The 24,448-nt window shown below is 43.3% G+C and overlaps 1 protein-coding gene across 4 annotated transcripts in view; it reads right to left on the bottom strand.

Moving 5' to 3' along the window:
- Positions 1-24,448, bottom strand: part of MAP3K13 (mitogen-activated protein kinase kinase kinase 13) — a 223,040-nt gene that overhangs the window by 8,602 nt on the left and 189,990 nt on the right. For all 4 annotated transcript variants that reach the window (XM_073633441.1, XM_073633438.1, XM_073633440.1 and 1 more), the window contains 5 exons: positions 20,031-20,140; positions 15,663-15,779; positions 13,740-13,877; positions 12,555-13,317; positions 8,607-8,975 (listed from right to left, as the gene is read on the bottom strand). In XM_073633441.1, coding sequence (XP_073489542.1) covers positions 8,607-8,975; positions 12,555-13,317; positions 13,740-13,877; positions 15,663-15,779; positions 20,031-20,140 — 1,497 coding nt within the window. The remainder of the gene's footprint in view (positions 1-8,606; positions 8,976-12,554; positions 13,318-13,739; positions 13,878-15,662; positions 15,780-20,030; positions 20,141-24,448) is intronic.

Below are 24,448 nucleotides of genomic sequence, written 5' to 3' on the forward strand. Positions count from 1 at the left end.
GAGCGCCCCCCTGCGCTGGATTACGTACATGTACATGATCCGCTTCATCTGGGTGTTTGAGCATGCTGCCTCAGCTATGCTGCCATTTGCTGCAGCACAAGTCGATGAGTGGGTCCCAGCCAATGATTTATGGCCAGCAGCCGCTGATCGGCTGAGTAAATGGCAGAAGAAAGCTCTGTGTTGTTTACCAACACAGAGCTCTCTTCTATCAGAGGTGATGTGCTGTTTTTACCGGCACATCGCTAAAACATTGTTAGGTGCACAGTTAACTCTTTGATTGCCCCTAAATGTTAACCCCTTCCTAGCCATTTATGATCTCTTGGCCATTTTTCAGAGAATATGAATGATAACACAAAAACTTTTCTTCCACTCATGGTTAGTGTTTGGCTGAAGCCATTTATTATCAATCAACTGTGTTTACTCTTTTTAATCATAAGGGCAACAGAAACTACCCAAATGACCCTGATAAAAAGTTTACATACCCCAGTTCTTAATACGTGCATTGCCCCCTTTAACATCAATGACAGCTTGAAGTCTTTTGTGGCATTTGTGGATGAGGCTCTTTATCTTCTCAGATGGTAAAGTTGCCCATTCCTCTTGGAAAAAAGCCTCCAGTTCCTGTCAATTCTTGGGCTGTCTTGGACGAACTGCACGTTTGAGATCTCCCCAGAGTGGCTCAATGATACTGAGGTCAGGAGACTAAGATAGCCACTCTAGAACCTTCACTTTATTCTGCTGTAACCAATGACAGGTTGACTTGGCCTTGTGTTTTGGATCATTGTCATGTTGGAATGTCCAAGTACGTCCCATGCGCAGCTTCCTGGCTGATAAATGCAAATGTTCCTCCAGTATATTTTAATAACATACTGCATTCATCTTGCCATCAATTTTGACCAAATTTCCTTTTTTGCGTTTGTAGCTCACACATCCTCAAAACATCAGTGATTCATGTCCGTATTTCATGGTAGGAATGTTGTACCTTTCATCATAGGTCTTGTTGACTCCTCTCCAAATGTAGCGTTTATGGTTGTGGCCAAAAAGCTCAATTTTGGTCTCATCACTCCAAATGACTTTGTGCCAGAAGGTTTGAGGCTTGTCTCTGTGCTGTTTGGCGTATTATAAGCGGGATAATTTGTGGCATTTGCATAGTAATGGCTTTCTTCTGGTGACTCGACCATGCAGCCCATCTTTCTTCAAGTGCCTCCTTATTGTGCACCTTGAAACAGCCACACCACATGTTTTCAGAGAGTCCTGTATTTCACCTGAAGTTATTTGTGAGTTTTTCTTTGCATCCTGAACAATTTTCCTGGCAGTTGTGGCTGAAATTTTAGTTGAAACCAAACCACAGTCAGGTAGACCAACAGAACCTCTCATTTTCCACTTCTTGATTAGAGTTTGAACACTGCTGACTGGCATTCTCAATTCCTTGGATATCTTTTTATATCCCTTTCCTGTTTTATACAGTTCAACTACCTTTTCCCGCAGATCCTTTGACAGTTCTTTTGCTTTCCCCATGACTCAAAATCCAGAAACGTCAGTGCAGCACTGGATGAAAGATGCAGGGGTCTGTCAGGAGTCCAGAAACTCATTGACCTTTTATACACACACACACTAATTACAAGCAAACAGATCACAGGTGAGGATGGTTACCTTTAACATCCATTCAAACCCCTTTGTGTCAACTTGTGTTGTGTATCAGGCCAAAATCACCAGGGTATGTAAACTTTTGATCAGGGTCATTTGGGTAGTTTCTGTTTGTCATTATGATTTATAAAGCGTAAACACAGTTGATTGATAATAAATGGCTTTGTTTTATTCTCATTCTCTGAAAAATGGCCAAGAAATCATAAATTCTGCCAGGGTATGTAAACTTATGAGCACAACTGTATACCATCGTTTGGTTTGTGTGAAAGTTATAGCATCTACAATGCATATACACTTATATACACTTATTGTATATTATTATTATTTTTTTTTTTACCAAAGACATGTAGCAGAATACATATTTATGAAGAAATTAGATTTTTTTAATGTTTTCATTATATATTTTTCATAGCAGAACGTAAAAAATATTGGGTTTTTTTTCAAAATTTTCGGTCTTTTTTCATTTATAGCGTAAAAAATAAGAAACCCAGTGGTGATCAAATATCACCAAAGGGGGGGGCGTGGCCTCACCATGGAGGAGTGAGGACGTGCTTCTCCTCAGCTCTGTCTCCACCGCTGCTCTATCATCAACAGACCAGGGCGATCTCACCCCCAAACGTTCCAGGGATGGCGGGCACTCTCCCAGCAGTCGAGGGTGGACGGGACCGGGCTGGAGCAGCTCAAGGCTTTCTTCATCGGGACCCACAGATCGGGAAATGAGGCCTCCAAGATGGTGCTGACACCGAAAGCTTCTAAGGCTGCACAACAAACCGCGGCACAGCTGCAGCTACTCGTAGCGTCCCACATCCCCTCTCCAAGGTCGCTGAGTGACTCTGCCCCCCAGCCTCCCCAGGATCCTCAGCCTCACATGACAGGGGCTCTGACATGGCAGACCTCTTAGGGGATGAGGACATTAAGCGCCACATCTGGTCTCTCCCCACCCAGGAGGACCAGGAGAAATTTACCACCAGGGTGGAGAAGGCCTTTAGGGAGAACATAGCCCAGCTAAAGTCTTGCACCAATTAACTGGGGGCTAAGATGGAAACCTTGAAACAGAGATTTGATGAGGCCCTGCCTGCCATGTCTATGCTCCAGCCAAGCGCAGAAGTCGCAAGAGAGACCGTCGACGTCTGCCCTCTGCCTCTCCCCCGGGCCCAGCGTCTCCAAGATACTGAAAGGACACTCTCCTGAAATTCTCTCCCTGTAGGTTTTTTCCCTTTTTCTTTTTGAGAGGGGACTTGGCCCTCGGGGCCACCCCTTGTCTTGGGACTGGAACTGGCCTTCGCCATACAGTGTGCCTTTGAGTGTATCCCCAGTGGAATACATGACAATACAAGTCAAACGGCTTGTGATCTACCTTGTTGCCTTTCAGAGGTGGCCTGAGGCTTGGATCACTGTCTATCGCATCCCTTAGTTGCTGCCCTGGCTCTAGACAGAACCCCTCAGTTACGCCGCAGTGCCCTCTCCCCCTGTCATCAGACAAGCAGCCGAGGGGCGGTGGTGGACAGGGTCTGAACCTCACAGCCTTCCCTCTCATGTTGGCCCACATTCCCCATGTGGACCGTACCTTGCGGCGTATATTTCCTCTTTGGTATATGGGGTCGGGGCCCGGGGGCTTCTCCCTAGTGGAGCTGCAACCGCCTCTCAAGTGTTTCATAATGTGGTACTGTTGCCAATGATATGTTATGTTTTTTCTGACATTTCTCAAATGCTTCTTCTTCTCTTCCCCTCATTTCCTCTCTCTCGCTCCATGCTTTTTCACAGGAACTGCCTCTTTCTCCACCTCTCATGCCGTGCCTGCCATCGTCGCACGCGGCTTACCCATCCTCCGGATCCCCTATGGCGTCTCTTAAGGCAACTTCCTACAATGTACGTGGTCTCTGTTCTCCATGCAAGCGTAGCAAGTTGTGGTGGGAACTGAAGCAGTTAGGCGCACAGGTGTTTTTTCTGCAGGAGACTCACTTTACCCCCCCAATCGATGCCCAAGCTGCCTACTCACCTGTATAGCCAGAGGTTTTTAAGCAACTCACCGTTGCAAAATCCAGGGACATGGCCATTGCAGTACATAAGTCTTGTCCTTTCCAGGCCACTGGGAACAGGGTGGACCCTCAGGGCCGGTACGCTTGCTTAAAGGGGACTATCGCGGGTTGAAGTTCGCATTTGTTACTATTTACACCCCTAATACTAACCAACTTACCTTTATAGACAAAACCCTAGATAGCTTGGCAGAATTTAGAGAAGGCTCTTTGATTTTGAGAGGCGACTTCAACATTAGTCCAGACCCAATGCTTGACATGTCGCACCGGTGTCCCTCTCACTCCCACGCTTTCCTTAAGCACTTTTGCAGATCCCTAGCAGACTCACCTTCTGATAGACAGCTGGAGAGTACTTCACCCTTCAGATAGGGACTATAACTACTACTCGAAGGTTCATGATGTATATACCTGCATAGATCTCCTCTGTGTAGACAATCCGAACCTGGAGCTGTTGCAGGCTTCATCCATCAGGAATATAACTATCTCGGACCATGCCCCAGTGACAGCCATGCTAGCCTTGCTGTCTGGCAACCATAGGGCTTGGTTGTGGCGACTGAACGAGTCCCTGTTGGATGATGCTGCGGTGGTTTCTGGAGTTACGGATGTTCTGGCCCATTACTTTAAAGAGAATAACACAGAGGGCATCAGTAAGGAGATTATCTGGGAGGGTCACAAGGTGGTGGTGAGGGGGAGCTGATTTCTTTGGGTTCCAAGCTCAAGAAAGCCCGTCAAGCTGACTTCCACAGAGTACTTCAGGCTCTCCAACAGGCGGAACTTCAGCATAAACATGGCAGAGACCCAGGGGCTCTGACGAAAGTGACTGAACTGAGAGAACTATTCCTACACCTACTAGATTGACAGGCACGTAGACAACTATGTTACATGTCACATAAATATTATGAGCACGGCAATAAATGTTGCCGAATGCTTGCAAGGGCTCTCAAGAAGAAACATGCACTGATGTATATACATAAGTTGCGCCTATCATCTGGTGAGCTCTCGTTCAGGTCCTCTCAAATCGCCCCTGGGTTTCATGATTATTATGCCGCCCTCTATAACTTAGGCTCTGACCAGACCCCAGATGCTCAGACAGCGAAACTGACTGCCATTCAAGCTTACTTAACCACTTCTGGCCTTCCCCCCGCTGACTGATGTACAGTGCTCTACTTTAGAGTCTCCCATTACCCCTACTGAGATTGGGTCAATGGTGAAGTCCTTGCCTAACAGGATGAGCCCTGGCCCTGACGGGTTCACCAAAGCATACTACAGGTTGTTCTTACCCCTGCTGTCGGAATTGATGTGTAGCTACTTCAATTGTATAGCAGATGGCACCACAATTCCCCCAGAGGCACTGCTGGCTCACATCTCAGTGATCCCCAAAGACAGAAAGGACCCTACTATGCACCAAAGTTACCGACCCATATCCCTCCTTAACGTGGATATATAAAATTTTAGCGAAAATCCTTGCGACTAGACTGAAAACACCTTATACCACTTATCGTCCACCACAACCAGACAGGGTTCATTACGGGGCGGGAGGCTACAGACAACTCCATTAGGGCAATACAACTTATCCACTGCGCACATACCTCCCGGATTCCCCGCCCTATATGATCTGGTACACCGACATGGAAAAATCGTTAGATCGGGTCGACTGGACCTATCTATGAGTGGTGTTAGAGAGACCCTGGGAATACGAACGCATATGCTGACGTGAATCATGGCCCTGTATTCTGACCCGAGTGCGCAGGTCAAGGTCAATGGACTCCTCTCTCCCAGCTTCTCAATCAGGAACAACACAAGACAGGGGTGCCCCCTCTCACCCATTCTTTTTGTCCTGGTGCTTGAACCCTTTCTATGCACTGTGCGGGCGAACACGGATATGAAGGTTGGTAATGCAGAGCACAAGCTCTCGGCATATGCCGATGACGTGCTATTCCATCTCACAGATCCCCTGCTCTCATTGCCCAACCTGATGCGAGAACTTTTTGGGACACTTTCTAACTTTAAAATTAACTACACAAAATCTGAGATACTCCCTATTCAGTTACCACCCTCCCTGGCTAGTAGGTTACAAGCGGCCTTCCCGTTCACTTGGGCTAGGTCATCGCTAAAATATTTGGGCATTCAACTGATGGATAGATTTGACACTTTATACATGGCCAATTACCCCCCTTTGTTGGCAACAGTAAAAATGAACCTTGCCCACTTGACTAAGACAGCCTTCACCTGGTTAAGGGCGAGTCAATATTATAAAAATGAATATCCTCCCACGAATACTGTTTTACATGCAGATGATACCTGTTCCTTTGCCTAGAGTTTTTTTTACCCAAGTGTCCAGCATGCTCTCAGACTTTGTCTGGAACAAACAGAGACCATAAATCATGCTTAGAGTACTGAGCCGCCCGAGAGTTGAGGGAGGTCTGGGCCTACCAGACATTCGGAGGTATTATGGGGCAATAGTTCTCCAGAGGCTACTCAACTGGCGCTTCTAAACTCTGGGTCTCCCTGGAGAAATACATTGCGGGTAGAAACCTGTCCTATGCCCCGTGGCTGGCTCGGGAGCACAGGGGGTTGTCGGACTTTACCTCCCCATTGACAACTTGTGCTCTGGCAGCTTTGGATCGCCTCAATTTGAAGCTGGCACTGGCACCCCATGTCCCCATTGGCCCCATTTGGGGGGGTTTCTATGGTTCTCTCCTGGGCAGCAGGTGGCCTTTTTTGGGCCCTGGGTGGATGGTAACGCCAGCTGTGGTAAGCTTCTGCAGAACGGTAAATTGCTGCCCTTTGAGACCTTACGGGATCGACACCGAAGTTTCCCTATGGACTTCTGGAGGTATAGGCAACTACACCACTTCTTTGAGGTCAATGGCTGCTCCATAAGAGATAGCTCTACCCTTACGCCCTTTGAACGCCTTTTTATAAGCAGAGTAAGCGATTCCGCATATGGTCTCCGAAATCTACCAACTGATAGGCTTTACCGACTCCAAAGCTAAGCCCACATATATCAGGACCTGAGAATGGGATTTGGAGCTCGTCTTCACCTCAGCCCAACTGGCCCACCTCTAGCAACTAACTCGTTCCAGCTCTATCGATTCCAAAACCCAGGAAACTACCTATAAGATTTTGTCACGTTGGTACCGCGTAGCAGCGCATTTGGCACAAAGTTATCTATTTACTGGAGGGGCTGTGGTCACAGGGGTACACTCTTGCATATCTAGTGGGATTGCCCGGTGATCATACCCTTTTGGGAGGACATTAGGTCCCAGATTAGAGACATCATGGACCTAGATGTCTCTCTCTCCCCGGTTCACTTCCTTTTGCACATTCCTCTCATGCCAGTTAGCCAATACAGGAAAAGCGCATTGCCTCATTTATTGAATGCAGCCAAGCGGTTGCTCCCAATCTATTGGAAGTGACCACAAATCCCCAGCAGGAAGGAATGGAGGCGTAAGGTGAGTGAAAGTGAGTGAAAGGAAGCAGAGGACTGGATTGCCACCTGCAAGGGTACCCAGGACCGCTTCTCCAGCACTTGGGCAACTTGGGTAGAATATGTTTCCAACCCAGGACAAATGTCCTCTAGTTTAGACTTGGCTTTACTGGAGTTGACAGAGCCATCCCTTAGGCGACGCCTTCAACCTCTACAATAAAGAACAGAGACATAACTTAGATGCATGTGGTAAAAAAGTTTTTCTTTCAGCTACTTACCTCATTTTGCTATGGCATTAGAGGCTGGGTGGGAGAGGTGGCGTTAATTGCAAGATTCAAGGAGGTATGCTCCTGCTCTTCTACCTTGCCTTTCTTGCCCTCTTTTCAATCTTTTCTTATTTCCCCCTCCTCTGTCCCCTAACCTATCGTTTATCATTTGTTTGTACCTCAGGAAGTAATAAGCAGATGTGCCGACCGGACTGTCAAGCTGGAAAGTGTGTCACTATGGGGCAGACCAGCCCATCTGGCGTTGGCATAGTTTTGTCCCCATGGAACAAACGCTCTGCCTGAGGGTGGTTCGGTATGGGTGGCGTGCAGGGAGCAGTCAGTTGGAAGCCTATATTTGCCCACCTCGCCTTGCGCTGCGCCCAGGAGACCCAGCCCTTAAAACTTTTTAGCACACTGTAATTACTTGTTGTTTGGGAGGCTTACCATTCCACTTCCGTATTACAATTCTTCCTTTTTGGGCACGTAAATGTAGGTGACAGGGCAGTCGGGGTTCTCCTCACTTCCTGTTAGAGGGGGCGCATAGCTACCGCCCCGCTATGTGATTCCTGAGCCTTTTATACCTACTGCTATAATACTTATTATACCTATGTTATTCATGTTTTTAATGTTTTATACTTTGACATGTATAACTCGCGCAGCGTATGCTTATTATGCCATTGGCAATGCTCATTGAGCTGTGATGCCTTGTCTTTAATAAGTAAAGATTATACAAAAAAAATACCACCAAAAGAAAGCTCTTTTTGTGTGAGAAAATGATAGGAATTTCATTTGGGTACAGCGTTGCATGACCGCGCAATTACCAGTTAAAGTAGCGCAGTGCTGAATAGCAAAAAATGCTCTGGTCAAGAAGGGGGTAAAATCTTCCAGAGCTTAAGTGGTTAAAAAATGGATGCCTGTAAAAAAAAGGGCATTCTCAGTCTTCATTGTCTTGAAGAACTAAGCTGCCTGAAAAACATCTGCATCCAACACACTTCCATGTGTTTCAGATGCCTGCTTTCCTGCTGGGGTCTGTGGTTCCATTTGCTTTAAGGACATAGCAGTGATGTAGGGGTCTGCAAATGGAACCACAGCACAGGACAGGTAAGTATTGGTCCTTTTCTTTAAAGTCGGCAGTTTCTTAAAACTTTTTGATCTGAAGTCAGAGTTGCTTTAGATAATGCCAATGTGGTTTCAGAAACACAGATCATTTCAATCAGCTCAGTTCCTTACCTCATAACTGTGCTCCTCAGCACAAAGTTTGCCCAAGGACATCTGAGTCTTCACTCTTCTCACTGCACACTCCTTGTCCGATAACCCATCTGACTGTGTTGAGATCTCAATAGGGATTTCTGGTGTCTGGGATAGAAAGTCTTCCAACTTGTCCCCCAAAGGCTCCTTGCGGCTGTTGACCAAGTCATCTGGGCTGTTGGAGTGATCACTGGTGTTCCCCTCTTCTCCATCAGACACAGAGAAATTTTCTGAACTGAAAGTGGAGTAGGACTGGCAGCTTTTCATGCCCCGAGGTGGTCGGTGTCTTCGGGGAAACTCAACTTCACTGTCTACCTCACCCTCCTCTTCCTCAGATGATTCATCTCCATTCTGTGAATCAGACATACAAGTAAATGTTTCAGAGATCCAAGATGCAGTTAGGACCTCCCAATTTGAAATTATCAGCAGTTTGTAGAGCAAATAATAAAAAAAAAAACCTTCACACATGTTATAGAGTTTGAAATTGCTTTGTCTTTTTAGCATGGTATAGCTCTGATCAATGCTGAAAAAGAGTAGCAAAAAGCATTCTGGTGTGTAAGATATGCTTTGTACAAGCATATCTGGACTAAGCGAATGTCATGAGTTCCAAGTCAGAACACTCTCATTGCTTCTGCAAATTGCAGGCTTTATCATTTTCTCCTTAAAAGTGGAAAACGCCTTTAACAGGTATTCTACAGTTACAGTACATACAGTACATGTCTATAACTAGTTCAAAGCCCAAATACAGCCCAAACGTTAATTTTTACAGTATTCTCTGTTAGAAGAGGGTTAGAATCTTTGAGGGTTGTTCACTGGTGTGCGTGTTCCAGGTTGGCTGATTTCCTCTCACCTCCTTTCCCTGTGAAACCCCAGGTGTCAGGGTGTCATAGGGTGAGGCTGGGAAAGGAAACAATAATATTGCCAACTATGAAATTACGTTAATTTTGCATTTACCTGTTTCTATTCATTAGCTGAAGTTTAACCCCCCCCCCCCCCCCCAAAAAAGAAAAAAAATTGCTTTAGCGAGCTAAATTGACACAAAACCAATCTTCTCAGAACACAATATGAATGTTTATGAGTCTTCATGAGGCTTTAAACATAAACATGTCTGAAAATTTCTACAGGATCCAGCTGCCTGCATGACATGGGATATACCGTATTTTTCACTCCATAAGACGCACCTGACCATAAGACGCACCTAGGCTTTAGAGAAGGTTAACAAAAAAATATATTCTGAACCAAATGGCGTACTAAAATATATTTACCAGTGCCCATGAAATGCATCCTGACCACTGCTAATTAAATGCAGCCTTACCAGAGCCCATGAAATGCAGCCTTACCAGTGCTCATGAAATGCAGTCTTACCAATGCCCATGAAATGCAGCCTGACCTGTGCCAATGAACTGCAGCCTTACCAGTGCCCATGAAATGCAGCCTTACCAGTGTCCATGAAATGCAGCCTTACTAGTCCCATGAAATGCAGCCTTACCAGTCCCATGAAATGCAGCCTGATCTGTGCCAATAAAATGCAGCCTTACCACACAGAGCTCTGTCACGTCACGGATTTGAATATCCCAGTGCCCACTGTAACAAAGTCCCGCCTCCTATGATTCAATGGTACACTGATTCAATGTATCATTGGATCAGTGTTCCATCTATCTAGGAGGCGGGACTTTGTTACAGTCCTCCCCCTCGCACAGACTGGCATTCCCTGGTGAGGATGTCATCACATCCGCCTGTCACTCAGAAGAGAAGACAGAGCAGCCCGAGCGGCCGCAGCGGCTGTACTCCAGTCGGCCACTCGAGCTGCTCTGTCTTCTGTCTATGAGCGACAGGCCCAGCCGGGATATTGCCTGGCACTCGCGGGAGACAACCGGCCCGTATTGTAACATGGTGGCAGCGGTGGCTGGTCAGACATCCCCCCCCCCCATTTTTTTTGGGGGGGGGGAGTGCATCTTAGGGAGCGAAAAATACGATACTTCATTACAAAGTAACTGATAGGAAAAGTATGTATAACTAAAGGCAAAACAATTGTTTTTAGTTTTGGATAGAGTGGAGAGGGATTAGAACAACTGTTTTTATTGCTGTCTGCGCCCTCATTAGGGAAATTCACCCTCTGTTTTTGTCCTTTTTATCAACTGAAAGTGAAAGATCAGTATTATGTAAAAAAGCCGCGCTGAAGTGAAAGATAATCCCAAATTTGGGGTTGTTAGCAGAACAGGAAAAAAGGGCACATCTTGAGGTAACTACTTCTGGTAACCCTGGTGACAACAAGGGATTCCCTCACTTTTGAGGGATTCCCTCTTACTTCCTGTTTTGGCTATGGGACAAGTAGTGAAGTTTGCCTTTAGTTCTACGCTAATGACATCTTCACAATAATGTAAGAGAAGTTAGGTACTGCCATCTGTAATGCATGGAGGAAAGCCTATAAAAGGTAAGAGACTGCTTTCCTACCTGAGGGCTTAGAAGGTATTCTTTGAGGGATCAATGATTACAGAGTTGTTTTGGGAAATTCTATAGCAGATTATCACAGCGTAAATTGATCGAAAACTCAAAGTTCGGCAATGGCAGCCTCCATATTTTTTCATCCATCTCATATGTGGCTTCTTAAATAAGATTGTATTTATATTGACGTCTAAGGTAGAAAATGCTTCAAATGCATAGAACTTGAATTAACCAGTTTTGCCTTAGACTTCTCATGCTAGTAGAGAATGCAAGTGTAAAATGTAGATCTTATCCATCCAACACTGCTTCACATGACAGACATCAGTGAAATCTTGTTGCCATTAAAGTGGTAGTAAAGTGCTTTTACTTAAAAATTTTACAGGCAGGGTTTTTTAGAACAGTAGAGACCCTAGTGGTCTCTTCTGTCATAAATGCACCCTCTGCCTATCAGCGGGTAATGTGATCTGAGCTGCACATGCAAAGTTCAGAGCACATTTATGGCCCCCTCTCTGTGCCGTGGCGATGTGACTCCTGCGTGCATGCGTGGGAGTGACATCACCAAAGATAAAAGTGCAGAGGGAGCCGTGACAGCACTTCCCTGGAGGGCTCCGTTTGCAAGTAAGTCTGTCATAATGTGCTAGTATGCAGTGCATCCTAGTGCATTAAAACTTACACCTGCAGGGGGACCCGATTTTTTAATTTAAGAGATGACTTTACTACTGCTTTAAGACAAGGGTGTCCAAACTTTTGACCTTCCTAGGCCACATTGGAAGAGGAGGAATATTCTTGAGCCACACATAAATAACACTAACAATAAGGATAGCTTATAAGTCTGCAGATCACAAGTTAACGATCACTGATATAGATAATGTATCTATTAAACTTCATTTTTTTTGTAATACTTTTTATTATAAAAGTAAAAGAGGGCAACATAAAACGAGTGTGATATTTGACACTGTTATTGACAAACTAGCTCATCAATATTTGGTTGGTTGGATGTAGTAGCAATTCTCAATGAATTCTCAAGGTGCTCATCAGATATTTTGGTTCTAATGTTGCCCTTTGTGTGCTTTATCCTTAAAAATACTGTAGTTGCTCAAAAATTTAGGTGCTAACAAGAACTGATGACATGAAGAAGGTGTAACTGTGAAGAGTGCGATATTTTTTTATTTTGTATAAAATGTATAAAAGTCCAGTAAAGAAACACTGTCAAATTTTTCTTCAGCCGCATTTACACTTAATCACTAAGTGTAAATACATTTTTACAAAAAATTCACTAAAAAAAAAAAAATTGTATGTATACGATTTTGCGTTGGGCTACATTCATAGCTGTCTTGGGCCCCCTGAACACCCCTGCATTAAAACATATTTACTAAAAATATATAGCCCACATGCCCAATACCTTTAGCAAGTAAAGTATACATTAGATATAAGGCTAAAATTACCATTGTTACAATTATATAAACAAAAATAGACTGCAATTACCTTTCTAAGAGTGCGTATCCTTCGTGGGAGAGCAGGTGGTGTTGGGATGGTTAAAGAACTCACTCCGACTGCTGCCCTGATAATAGGAAGCTGATCTAGCCCACTCATCTGAGTTCCTTCTTGCATATTATTGTGCCTTGGTGACTCTGGTGGGTTTCTCTCAGAGTTCCGTATCTCTGGATTTTCACTTCTAGAATTTTCCCAGGATTCTGTGTTTAGGTTGGGCTGAGAAGAGGCTTCAGCACAGTTCAGGCAAGCGTCATAAGAGTCTTGCTGACAGGGCTCCCAGTTTTCTGTTTGTAAGCGGCTGTCAGCCTCCAGGGTGCTGGAGAGAAGGTCAGGGCTAGAGCCAGACATACACCTCTGAGCATGACAACTCAGAGGACTTCTTAGTGCAGCTGCAGGGCCAAAGTACCGCAGATTGTTGGCACAGTTGGCAATATTCTGCCCATGCATATTAAGGGTTTGATGTCGAGATAATGAAGGCTGGACTGGATCATGACGGGGACTTGGTGGAGTAAATGGGGGAGATGCAGGAGAAAGATGACGAGCAGCTTGAGAAGGGGAAGGAGAGTCCTGGTTTTTTGAAATGCCCATGATGAAGTCACCATGACTGCCCTTGCTGTTCCCTCGCCGATGACGTGGTTTGCTTCGATAACGGCTCTTCCCACTTGATGATATCTTTGGACTTCCAGATATGGGAGATGAACTGGGTACATTTGCCTCCACGCTAGCTATGCCATCTGATTTCAGTAGGTCAGGCCTGATAAACAATGAATTCAGGGTTATTCTCTGATAGGGTAAACCAACCCACAATTGTAACTTATTTTTCAAGGATGCTATTCAGTTCAAACCCCCTCTGAGTTCTCACGAGTTTTAGGAACTTTAGTAATAAGATCTCCCCCATGATCCCTCCTCCATCTTGAGGTATCTATTATTAAGTAAATTAAGATTCCAGTGCTATGCTCTGTAGTTCAAAGCTTTCTTATAACAGCCAAATCGTGGTTTCAGAGCTGGAAAATTGGGTGTAGATTCCCCAAGATGAGAGGCTAGTGCCTATATATATATATATATATATATATATATATATATATATATATATATATTTTTTTTTTTTTTTTTTTCCGAATGTACTTGGCTTTTAAGTAAAAACATGAAGGGTCATAAATCTTAACAGCTACATACCGTCTAGTGTGAGATGTAGATTTAGAAGGTACCCCTTTCTTTTTGATCAATTTCTCAACAGTATTTGGATGAACTATCGGGCGGACAGGGTGGCGCTTATAAGTTCCAGGGCATTTTTTCTCTACAACCTGTTCACGCCTAGAAAACAATGCAATGTTGTGTTATAAAATGTATACAAATCAAATTGACTTCATCATACAGTAAACTGAAGTGTACAGGTATGATTGCTGCAATATGAAAATCATCATACATCTACTAATTTTTGCCAATATATATTGAAGTATGCTACCATTCAATAAATGATTTTGCTATGAAAGCAGACCTCTATCCAAACCTTATTTTTTTAAAACAATAGTAACAACAACACAGCAACAAAAAGCAGTATGAGGTTCTACAGAAACAGAATCAAGTAAAAAAAAACAAATCTGACAAATGTTCTAACTATCTCCACTCCTTCTAGAAAGATTATATTTTGACTACCTTAAGTATTCAGCAAGTAAAGAAATATCCGCTGAGTGGTAGTAAAGGCCTTTTAATGATTTATACCTACAGGTAAGCCTATAATAAGACATACATTTAGGTACAGTAAATAAACAGTGCACATTTAGGAGATATTTACTTTAGCAGCACCGGTGATGTTACCGGTGCATTGGCACTGCGCTCTCAATGGACGGCGTGCGCACGGAAGTGATGCCATCACGGCTCAGCCAGTCAAAGGGCCGCAAAACCCAGAACCCAGAAAGAAGCCCGGGTAAAGATGGAAGCCCTAGGTGAGCCGTAAAGTGCTCCAATGGAGGGATTTGTTTTCAGGCAAGTCTTTCATAATGTGCTAGTATGCGATGCATACTAGCACATTATGCTCTAAAACTTGCGTGAGAATTTTTTGTTTTCTTTTTTGCGGTTTACTACCACTTTAATAGAAAGCACAAGCATTTTTATATTTTTTGAGTAAAGTACTAGACTTAACAATCCACCATGTAATAGAAATGAATAAAGGCAGAGATTTTTGAAGCTCATCCTGTGTGCCGAACATGACTGCCCCCATTGGTACAGTGGAGAAAAAAGTGCAGACATGCACATTTACCTTCGAACAACACACCTCCATATTTCTGTAGTATTGCCAGGTAAAATAATAAAGGAAAAAAGAAATCCAGCAACCAAATCTATGGACTGGTAAGCTGTAATATATTATGGTTTTGAGTTTAAATATGATTTAAGCTTGCAATTTAAAGTGAATCTCTGTTTACTTTAAGCCTTCTAAACTATCACTCGACATGAAAAACAGACATTGAGACATGCCTGTATGAATGATGGCAACTGGTAGAGATACCCATAAGTCCTAATGCCCAGGCACTTTATTATGCAAATCTCAAGTAGCTACTGTAATCCAAAGCTTGTATCCACCCTAGTTCCCCATTAATACCTAATTATTGGTTACTGGGGCTGCCCAGAAATACTATGAACAAATAATGAGGCACATAAGACTAGAGGGGTGCGCAAATGCTCTTGACTACATGTAGTTGGGTGAGATTTGTGTAACAGGCCACCCTGGGCTTGTGGACAAATGGAACAACCAAATGAATATCTGAGAATTCATCTTAATAGGTGCCAGGTAAAGAAAGCTTAACATGAACACTGCTTATTAAAACCTAGTGAACTAACTTGTCTTTAAACAATAAATTGGTACATACTGTATATAAACTGTTATTGCTACCTAACATTGGCATTTTCCTAACATGTATGTCATGGTGGGACATTGCCTTCTTATGTCAATCTGTGCAACTTAACTGACACCTCAGAGGGTAGCACTTTCATACGCAAGCCTGATTTTTAACACTGATATATAAATTGCTATTGGGAAAATAATTTTTCCTAAAAATGTTTGTGATTTGAGTCAAAACAAAACAACCCTAATTCAGGTACCTGATTAGCTCCTTTTCTCGGACTTCCAACTGTAGCATGATAGCACTCAGCTCCATGTATAGGTTATTGGCTCTCTCCAGCTTACGTTCATAGTGTTCACGAATATCCAGTGCATGTCTATTGTAAATAATAAATGAATTATTAAATATACATTTAAGCCACAGAAATGTAACTTTTAGGCTACTTTTACACTGGGGTGTTGGCGGTAAAGCGCCGCTATTTTTAGCGGCGCTTTACTGTCGTTTTTGCGGAGGTTTTCGGACTCAAGTGGGGCACTTTTAACCCCCCCTTGCGGCCGAAAAAGGGTTAAAAACCACCCGCAAAGCGCTGCTACAGTGGCGCTTTGCCAGCGGTTCGGCGGTGCTGCCCATTGATTTCAATGGGCAGGGGCACTTTAGGAGCGGTGTATACACCGCTCCTACAGCCCTGCAAAGATGCGGCTTGCAGGACTTTTTTTACCATACTGCCAGCGCACCGCTCCAGTGTGAAAGCCCTCGGGCTTTCACACTGAAGTGAGAGCAGAGGCGCTTTACAGACGCTATTTGTAGCGCTATAGCACCTGTAAAGCGTCTCAGTGTGAATGCAGCCTGAGACTCCCGATCTCAAAAGTGTTAATGTTTCTTTCATTTTAACCGGCTGAGCTAATGAGCAACCAGTGAGGAATAATCTTTTCTTATCACTCATCAGTATTAAATTCTGATTGTTCATTATGGGTTACTTCACTCTACACATGACTTTTGCTCATTGTGCTAACTGATTAAGACCACAGGTCTTCCAACAAAAGTTAACGTATATATGAACAAGAGATCGAGTTAAGTGTCTTCTCACACTTTATAACATATTGTTGTGTATTTTCAGACACACTATGCTGCTTTTTATTCTTAATTAATCTTTGTTGAAGATAAGGTACAGAATTAAATGACCTCTTATGCCGCGTACACACGAGCGGAATTTCCGACAGAAAGAGTTCAATGGGAACTTTTCATCTTATATTCCGACCGTGTGTATGCCCCATCGGACTTTTTCCGTCGAAAATTCAGACGGTCTTAGATAGAGAACATGTTCTATATTTTTCCGAACAAATTACTATCAGAAAAAACGCTCGTCTGTATGCTGTTACGACGCACCAAAAAGGACGCTTGCTCTGAAGCAAGTACGAGACGGAAGCTATTGGCTACTGGCTATTGAACTTCCGTTTTCTAGTCCCGTCGTATGTCACCACGTTCTGGACGGTCGGAATTTGGTGTGACCGTGTGTATGCACGGCAGCTTGAGCGGAATTCCGTCGGAAAAACCTTCAGAGTTTATTCCGACGGCAAAACCGGTCGTGTGTACAGGGCATAAGAAATCATCACCATGTATCCCAACAGAAATGGAACCTTTTATGCAAGTTATTCCTGTAAGACAACAACATTTTCTCAAACTGGGGTTGGGCACTGACCATATTGTTGACATCAGAAATGTTGGATCCTAAGGTTTGCCTCCATTAGCTAGTGATCGATAATCTAGTCTAGTGGTATCTAAACTGCGACCCGCGGACCGGATGTGACCTTTTGCTTGCCTTTATCTGGCCCTAAGAGCACTATTCCAACGAACACCAAAAATGGGGGACTATTCCTCTCTCTGACACCATAGATGGGGCACTATTACTCCTACTGACACCATAGATTGGGTCAAATATATGGACAGAGGCCAGCATCAAAATCTACAAAAAGTATGGCACCAACATCTCTTTAGAAGTAGAGAGAAAATTATGGACATATGGGACTTTATGGGTGCATTTTAACACAGAAATCACTCAAAAGTGTATGTAAAAATGTATACAAAATTTATTATAAAATGAACAATATCATAAAACCAATGCATGCAATACAGTCATAGCCTTAGGTGTGCGCAAACAACCTATTGTTGGCAATGATTTACTATATTTGCATTCATGTTTTCATCACGTTCATATTTTCAACATGTTTCGCCATATGGCTTCCTCAGGAAAGAACGTGAAGATTAGTTTATTAAGTATGAAGACCTATAGTCAAACAACTATAAATGTGCACAGAAAAAATGAGTACATCAAGAGTTGACACATCATATATTATTCATACACATATGGCTACAGTTGTACACACAGCAAGTATCACCCAATAAAGCACCAGCCATTTTGTTGGGATCCCTGGGAGGCTTGTGCTGATCGTGACAGGACAACAGGTACTTTTGGCTTGGAGAAATGTTTGAGGTGATCTTCTTATCTGACACAGCAAGCGATAGCAGTGCAATACCTTCACTGTGTCTCTCTTTAATAGGTGTAGACACCGTCTGCCGTTAGGGGCTTTTTCCTCTTTGTCTCTTTCTTTGCCGGCTGGAATATAACTTGACCCATGGGTAGGCTTCATTGATTTAACATTGAGGCAAGTTTATTCATGACTTAAATCAAGTACTTTAACAGGTCTTTTTGCACTGTGAACGCTGTATGACAAGGGTTCCCCTTTTTACCCTTAAGTACCCTTAGATTTCTATAATGGTCATCTTAGCTACCAGGCATCTGGTGTTACCTGTCAGCAACCTTGGCTCCCAGTATACATTACTCTTGATGAGAAGTCGGGTTTGAGTGAGTTAAGCAAATATTTACAAGTCTGCCTTGCATTCATATATCTCACTCTTATCTAGCATAATGTGACGTGATTATCGTATGTTTACATTGGCAGATCACCTGTTGAACTGCTCTTCACCATAACGCGTTACACCCCTCCCTACGGGAGACCCAGCAACTTTTGGGCATTTTTGGCTATGCGGATGCACTGTATTGCAGTGTGCAATACCACTCCCTATTTAAATTTTTATAAGCTCCCACACTCGGTCAATGAGGTAGGAACCTACTTTTATTGGGTGATACTTGTTGTGTGTACAACTGTAGCCATATGTGTATGAATAATATATGATGTGTCAATTCTTGATGTACTATTTTTTTTTTTGTGCACATTTATAGTTGTTCGACTATAGGTCTTCATACTTAATAAATTAATCTTCGTGCTCTTCCCTGAGGAAGCCATATGGTGAAAAATGTCGAAAATATGAACGTGATGAAAACATGAATGCGATTACAGTAAATCATTGTCAACAATAGGTTGTTTGCGCACACCTACGGCTATGACTATATTGCATGTATTGGCTTTATGATATTGTTCATTTTATAATAAATTTTGTATATATTTTTACATACACTTTCGAGTGATTTCTGTTTTGAAATGCACCCATAAAGTCCCATATCTCCAAAATGTTCTCACTACCATAGATTGGGCACTATTCCTCCCACTGACACCAAAAATGGGCCCCAATTCTTCCACTGACACCACAGATGGGGCACTATTCTGCCCACCGACACCAATGATGGGAATTATTCTTCCCACTAATACAAATGATGGGGCACTATTCCTCCCACGAATACAAATGATGGGGCACTATTCCTCCTACTAATACCAATGATGGGGCGCTATTACTCCCACTAATACCAATGATGGGGCACTATTCCTCCCATTAATACCAATGATGGGGCACTATTCCTCCCACTGACACAAACAATGGAGCTTATTCTTTCCCTATTACCAATGCCTCCTACTGCTCACAAGCTTTATGTAATTATTTTAATGCCATTGACATAAGCATTTTCCAGCTCTCCTAAAGTCTGATTGTCAGTAAACTGGCCCTTTGCTTAGAGAGTTTTGAGACCCCCAATAACTATTGCCTTGTAACCTGGTAGGTAGGAACCTATACCTATGCTCAGGAGGGGGGCCAATAATGGAGAGAGTTTTATGCTGCATTTTTGAAGGACCTTGTTCAATTGCTGAACTCCTTATCAATGCAAAGCAAAGCAGCATATTAGTGTAAATGAGCCTTATTAAAATGCATTATAAAGCATCTCAAGAGTTAAGCTGGCTGTATACTAGCAGAATTTTATTTCCAATTTTCCATTTTAGGAGCGTTGGTTTGCTTTTCGATAGTTGGGTCAAATCGACATTCGTTTTTCACCACAGTGACAAGAAATTTTGCAGGAGCAAAATGGAAAATCTCTCTTGAACGAACAAATTTCTAACAATGTATGTAGTATTTGTTTGGCAAGTCCATTTGTTCCAAAATTGAATGCTAAAAACACATGAAATTTTGAAGTAATTTTGTCAAGCCGTCTAATGCATTCAGAACTTTCATACAAATTTTCATACAAAATGATTATATGAATGTTCCTTTGAAAATCTAGCAGTGTACATCCAGCTTTGCTTGCAAAGCTCTGTTACCCATAGCAACCATAATTTTCATTGACATATTATACACGTTTTCTAGAAGATAACCCCCGCAAACTTTATGTAGGAGATCTTACCGTAACTCTTCTCTCCGTCTGCGGATCAGTTCCTCATCTAGACGGTGGATGCAGGTCCCCTCGCTTTTAATCTTTTCAAAATGTTTCTTTACCTCTTCCCTCCACTCAGCCTAAAGAACAGGCAAAAAACAGTATAAATAGTATTTTAGTAGTAACTGCATATAAAACAATTAGGCTGGGTTCACACTACTGCAAATTGGATGTGGCTTTCCAATTCGCATGTCAGGTTCCCACATCTCTAGAGCGGCTCTGGTGTGAATTGCACAGGAGTCCTGTGCATCTTCTGGTCCGTTTCAAGTCCGAATTCAGCCAAAAATTAGGACTGAAATAGGACCTAAAATGGTCAACAGGGACGTACCGGAACCCTGCTGTGAGCCACTCCGTGCTACGGTGTGAACCCAGCTTTAGAAGCAAATAGTTTGCAGTCACATCTACTGATGTTTTAGCCTGGGTTCACACATGTGCGGTGCGAACTGAGGCTCAGGTTTCACTGGGAAGATAAAAATCAGTTGTTCAGAGGTTCATCTGCGTTTTAGCTGCGGATCAGTGAGCAGGGAGGGGGGGGCTAGAGGGGGAGGTGTAGTGAGGAGAAGGAGAAAATCCATGTTCAGAACGCAATGCATCTGCGAATCAGATGCGTTCCCATAGAAGATAACGGGCTTGTAATTCTCACCGCAATGCCCAGAAAACGCACACGTTTTTTGTGCAATGTGCAGTTCGAATGCAACGCACATATGTGAACCAGATGCATTCATATGAATGTATTTTAAAATGTCCTGCGAATTGGATGCGGTGTAAGCCGCATCTAATTCGCATAGGTGTGAACGGGGGCTTAGAATTCATTTAATTAGTAATGTACTATCATTACCAGGCCACCTTTTTGGTATTGAGGCGAAAGAGGTGCAAGAAGATCAATTTCATGGAGACTAGTCTTAATTCTAATAAAGCGGGATAATTATGTTCAAAATTATATTAGGAACTTGATAGGTGTCAGCAGTGGACAGTCCTCTGCCTTTTCTTAGTTCCAACCATTTAGCCTACTATCAAGCTGTGACTGACTATCATGCTTAAAGCAGAAATATACCCCCAAATTAAAATACTTGCCTCCACCTTCCAGTGATGTGGTGGCAACATCCCTTACCAGCTGCTGTCATATTTTCTACGGACACTTTCGGGTGGTGGGCTGAGCTGCATATGCCTAATGGGGTCTGCTCACAGTTTTAGAGAGTTGAATTTAATCCCACAAACAATGTGGTAGTAAAAAACCTAAGACTTTGTCCTAATAGCAGCTTCCTGTAATCCTCTGTGCAGCAACCCTCAGAGTGATAGAGAGAGGGGCAGCAACAAGCCAGAACTTTATTACTTTGAAGTCAGTTTGAAATTTGAACTTGCTTGCAGGAGGACAGAGCAGGGTAAAGACGTCCTGCACTGCCCAATCACAGACTAAGGGGCAGGTTGATCTCCACAAAGTGAAAAGTAAAGTCACCACCCTGTCTGTGATGTCTAGCAGGGGTGCATGGGGGGGGGGGTCTGTTCACTTTGCAAGTAAATTTTTCCCAAAGCTTAGTGAGTGTGGTGAAATTTCACTTTGCAAAGAGTACTCAATCACATGCAAGGAAAATAAAAAACACTTTTGATTGCACTTGATTGTATGATGAAAGTCAACAAAGCGTCTCCTCAGTCACTAAGCTCTGGGAAAAATTCCCTTGCAAAATGAACAGTCTATTTGCCTTCAGTAAATTAACCCCAATATATCTCTTTAGGAATGTAGTGGTAAAAACTCCATCAAAAAGCTCCTGATTCTGCTCACATCTACCCAGATGAATAATTGAGCTGCTCAGAATCCTTCAGTAAAATATTCAATACTATAAAATAGAAATTCCAACAGAAAAAGTAGGACCCTCTAAAAGCTATGGTAGGTGTGCAGGGAATTAGATAACTCTCCTGTATCTACCAAAAATTGCTTAAAGCAAATACTGTAGCTGCTGACTTTTAAAAAAAGGACACTCACCTGTCCAAGTATCCAGCGCCTCACCTGGGACGGTTCTTTGCTGGTCTTCAGGTCCCCAGCGCTGGCATGTTTACCAAGGGAAGCCAGCTCCAATCGCCTAGGTGGTCGGAGCGGAAGTAAGAGCATTTAACTGCTAAAACTTGGCGCCCGCCACTCCAAAAAAAAAATCCTCCAAAAGTGGGGGGCGCCAAGTTTTAGCAGTTAAATGCTCTTACTTCCGCTCCGACCACCTAGGCGATTGGAGCTGGCTTCCCTTGGTAAACATGCCAGCGCTGGGGACCTGAAGACCAGCAAAGAACCGTCCCAGGTGAGGCGCTGGATACTTGGACAGGTGAGTGTCCTTTTTTTAAAAGTCAGCAGCTACAGTATTTGCTTTAAGCAATTTTTGGTAGATACAGGAGAGTTATCTAATTCCCTGCACACCTACCATAGCTTTTAGAGGGTCCTACTTTTTCTGTTGGAATTTCTATTTTATAGTATTGAATATTTTACTGAAGGATTCTGAGCAGCTCAATTATTCATCTGGGTAGATGTGAGCAGAAGGAAGGAGGTGTTAAAGTGGCACTTCCCTTTTAGGGGGAAATTCTGCTTTAACCACTTAAGCCCCAGACCATTTAGCTGTCCAAAGACCAGAGCACTTGATTCGGCACTGCGTCGCTTTAACTGACAATTGCGCGATCGTGCGACGTGGCTCCCAAAAAAAATTGATGTTCTTTTTTCCCCCACAAATAGAGCTTTCTTTGGGTGGTATTTGATCACCTCTGCGGTTTTTATTTTTTGCGCTATAAACAAAAAAATAGCGTCAATTTTGAAAAAAATACATTATTTTTTACTTTTTGCTATAATGAATATCCCCCAAAAAATATATAAAAAAAAGTCTTTTTCCTCAGTTTGGCCGATATGTATTCTTCTTTTGGTAAAAAATAAAAAAAAATCGCAATAAGTGTTTATTGATTGGTTTGCACAAAAGTTATAGCGTCTACAAAATAGGGGATAGTTTTATGGCATTTTTATTGATCTTTTTTTTTTTTTTACTAGTAATGGCGGCGATCAGCGATTTTTATCGTGACTGCGACATTATGGCGGACAGATCGGACTCTTTTGGTGTGATTTTGGGACCATTCACATTTATACAGCGATCAGTGCAATTAAAAATGCATCGATTACTGTGTAAATGTGACTGTCAGTGAAGGGGTTAACCACTAGGTGGCGCTGTAGGGGTTAAGTGTGTCCTAGGGAGTGATTGTAACTGTGGGGGGGGAGGGGCTATGTGTGACACAACACTGATCACCGCTCCCGATTACAGGGAGCTGTGATCAGTGTCAGTGTCATTAGGCAGAACAGGGAAATGCTAGTTTACATCAGCGTTTCCCCGTTCTTCCTCTCCGTGAGACGATCGCGGGTATCCCCACAGAGGTGGCAGGGTGCGTGCGCCCGCAAACTGCTTCTTAAAGGGCAACATACAGGTACGTTAATCTGCCTGTACGTGCCCTTCTGCCGACGTATATCGGCGTGAGCCGGTTGGCAAGCGGTTAAAGTGACACTACATTTTTTTTTTTTTTCAAAACAACAAACATATCATACTTACCTCCACTGTGCAGCTCGTTTTGCACAGAGTGGCCCCGATCCTGGTCTTCTGGGGTCCTTCGGCGGCTCTCTCGGCTCCTCCCCGATTCAGATAACCCCCTGGGAGAAGTGCTCTTCCGGGTGGTTACCTCCCGAGTCCATAGACGCTGAATGCAGGACTCGGCCCCGCCCCCGCATCATTGGATTTGATTGACAGCAGCGGGAGCCAATGGCTGCGCTGCTATCAATCTATCTAATCAACAGCCGAGAACCCCAGGCAGAGAGATGGCGCGTCCCCATGGGACAAGTTCGAGGGGTCAGGTAAGTAAAACGGCGGGGGGGGGGGTTGGGTTGGCTGTGGGGCCGGTCACTGACAGGATGCATTAAGGTGAAAAAACACTTACCTTTACAATCCTTTAATTTCTGTATTTCTCTTTTAATATAAGGTAATAAACCTTCTATCTCAACCTGCATTCAACTCATGTTATTCAAAATTGTCGAGGAAGGGGAGGGGTGGGTGGTTCTGAATTGGAACCTTTACCTTGGGCCCAACACCAAAGTTTGATAGTAGTCACTGGATAAGATACAACATACAGCTTGCATTATGGACACTATGCTAACGAAATGAAAGCAAGCTAAAGATAAAACCTTTGTGCTGCATTTGGTAATTCTCTAGATGTTTTAGGCAGGAACTCATTTTTTTGTATCAAATAATTAACACTAAGAGAAGTAATGGACAGAGGATTTGACTGTAGGCAGCCGAATGTCTTTAGGTATTCTGACACACTAGTTTAATAAAGTGGTAAAAGAATGGGAGAAAGATGGGAGGCTAGGGAAACTG

This window comes from Aquarana catesbeiana, linkage group LG06, assembly GCF_042186555.1.
Source record: "Aquarana catesbeiana isolate 2022-GZ linkage group LG06, ASM4218655v1, whole genome shotgun sequence".
Lineage (NCBI taxonomy): Eukaryota > Metazoa > Chordata > Amphibia > Anura > Ranidae > Aquarana > Aquarana catesbeiana.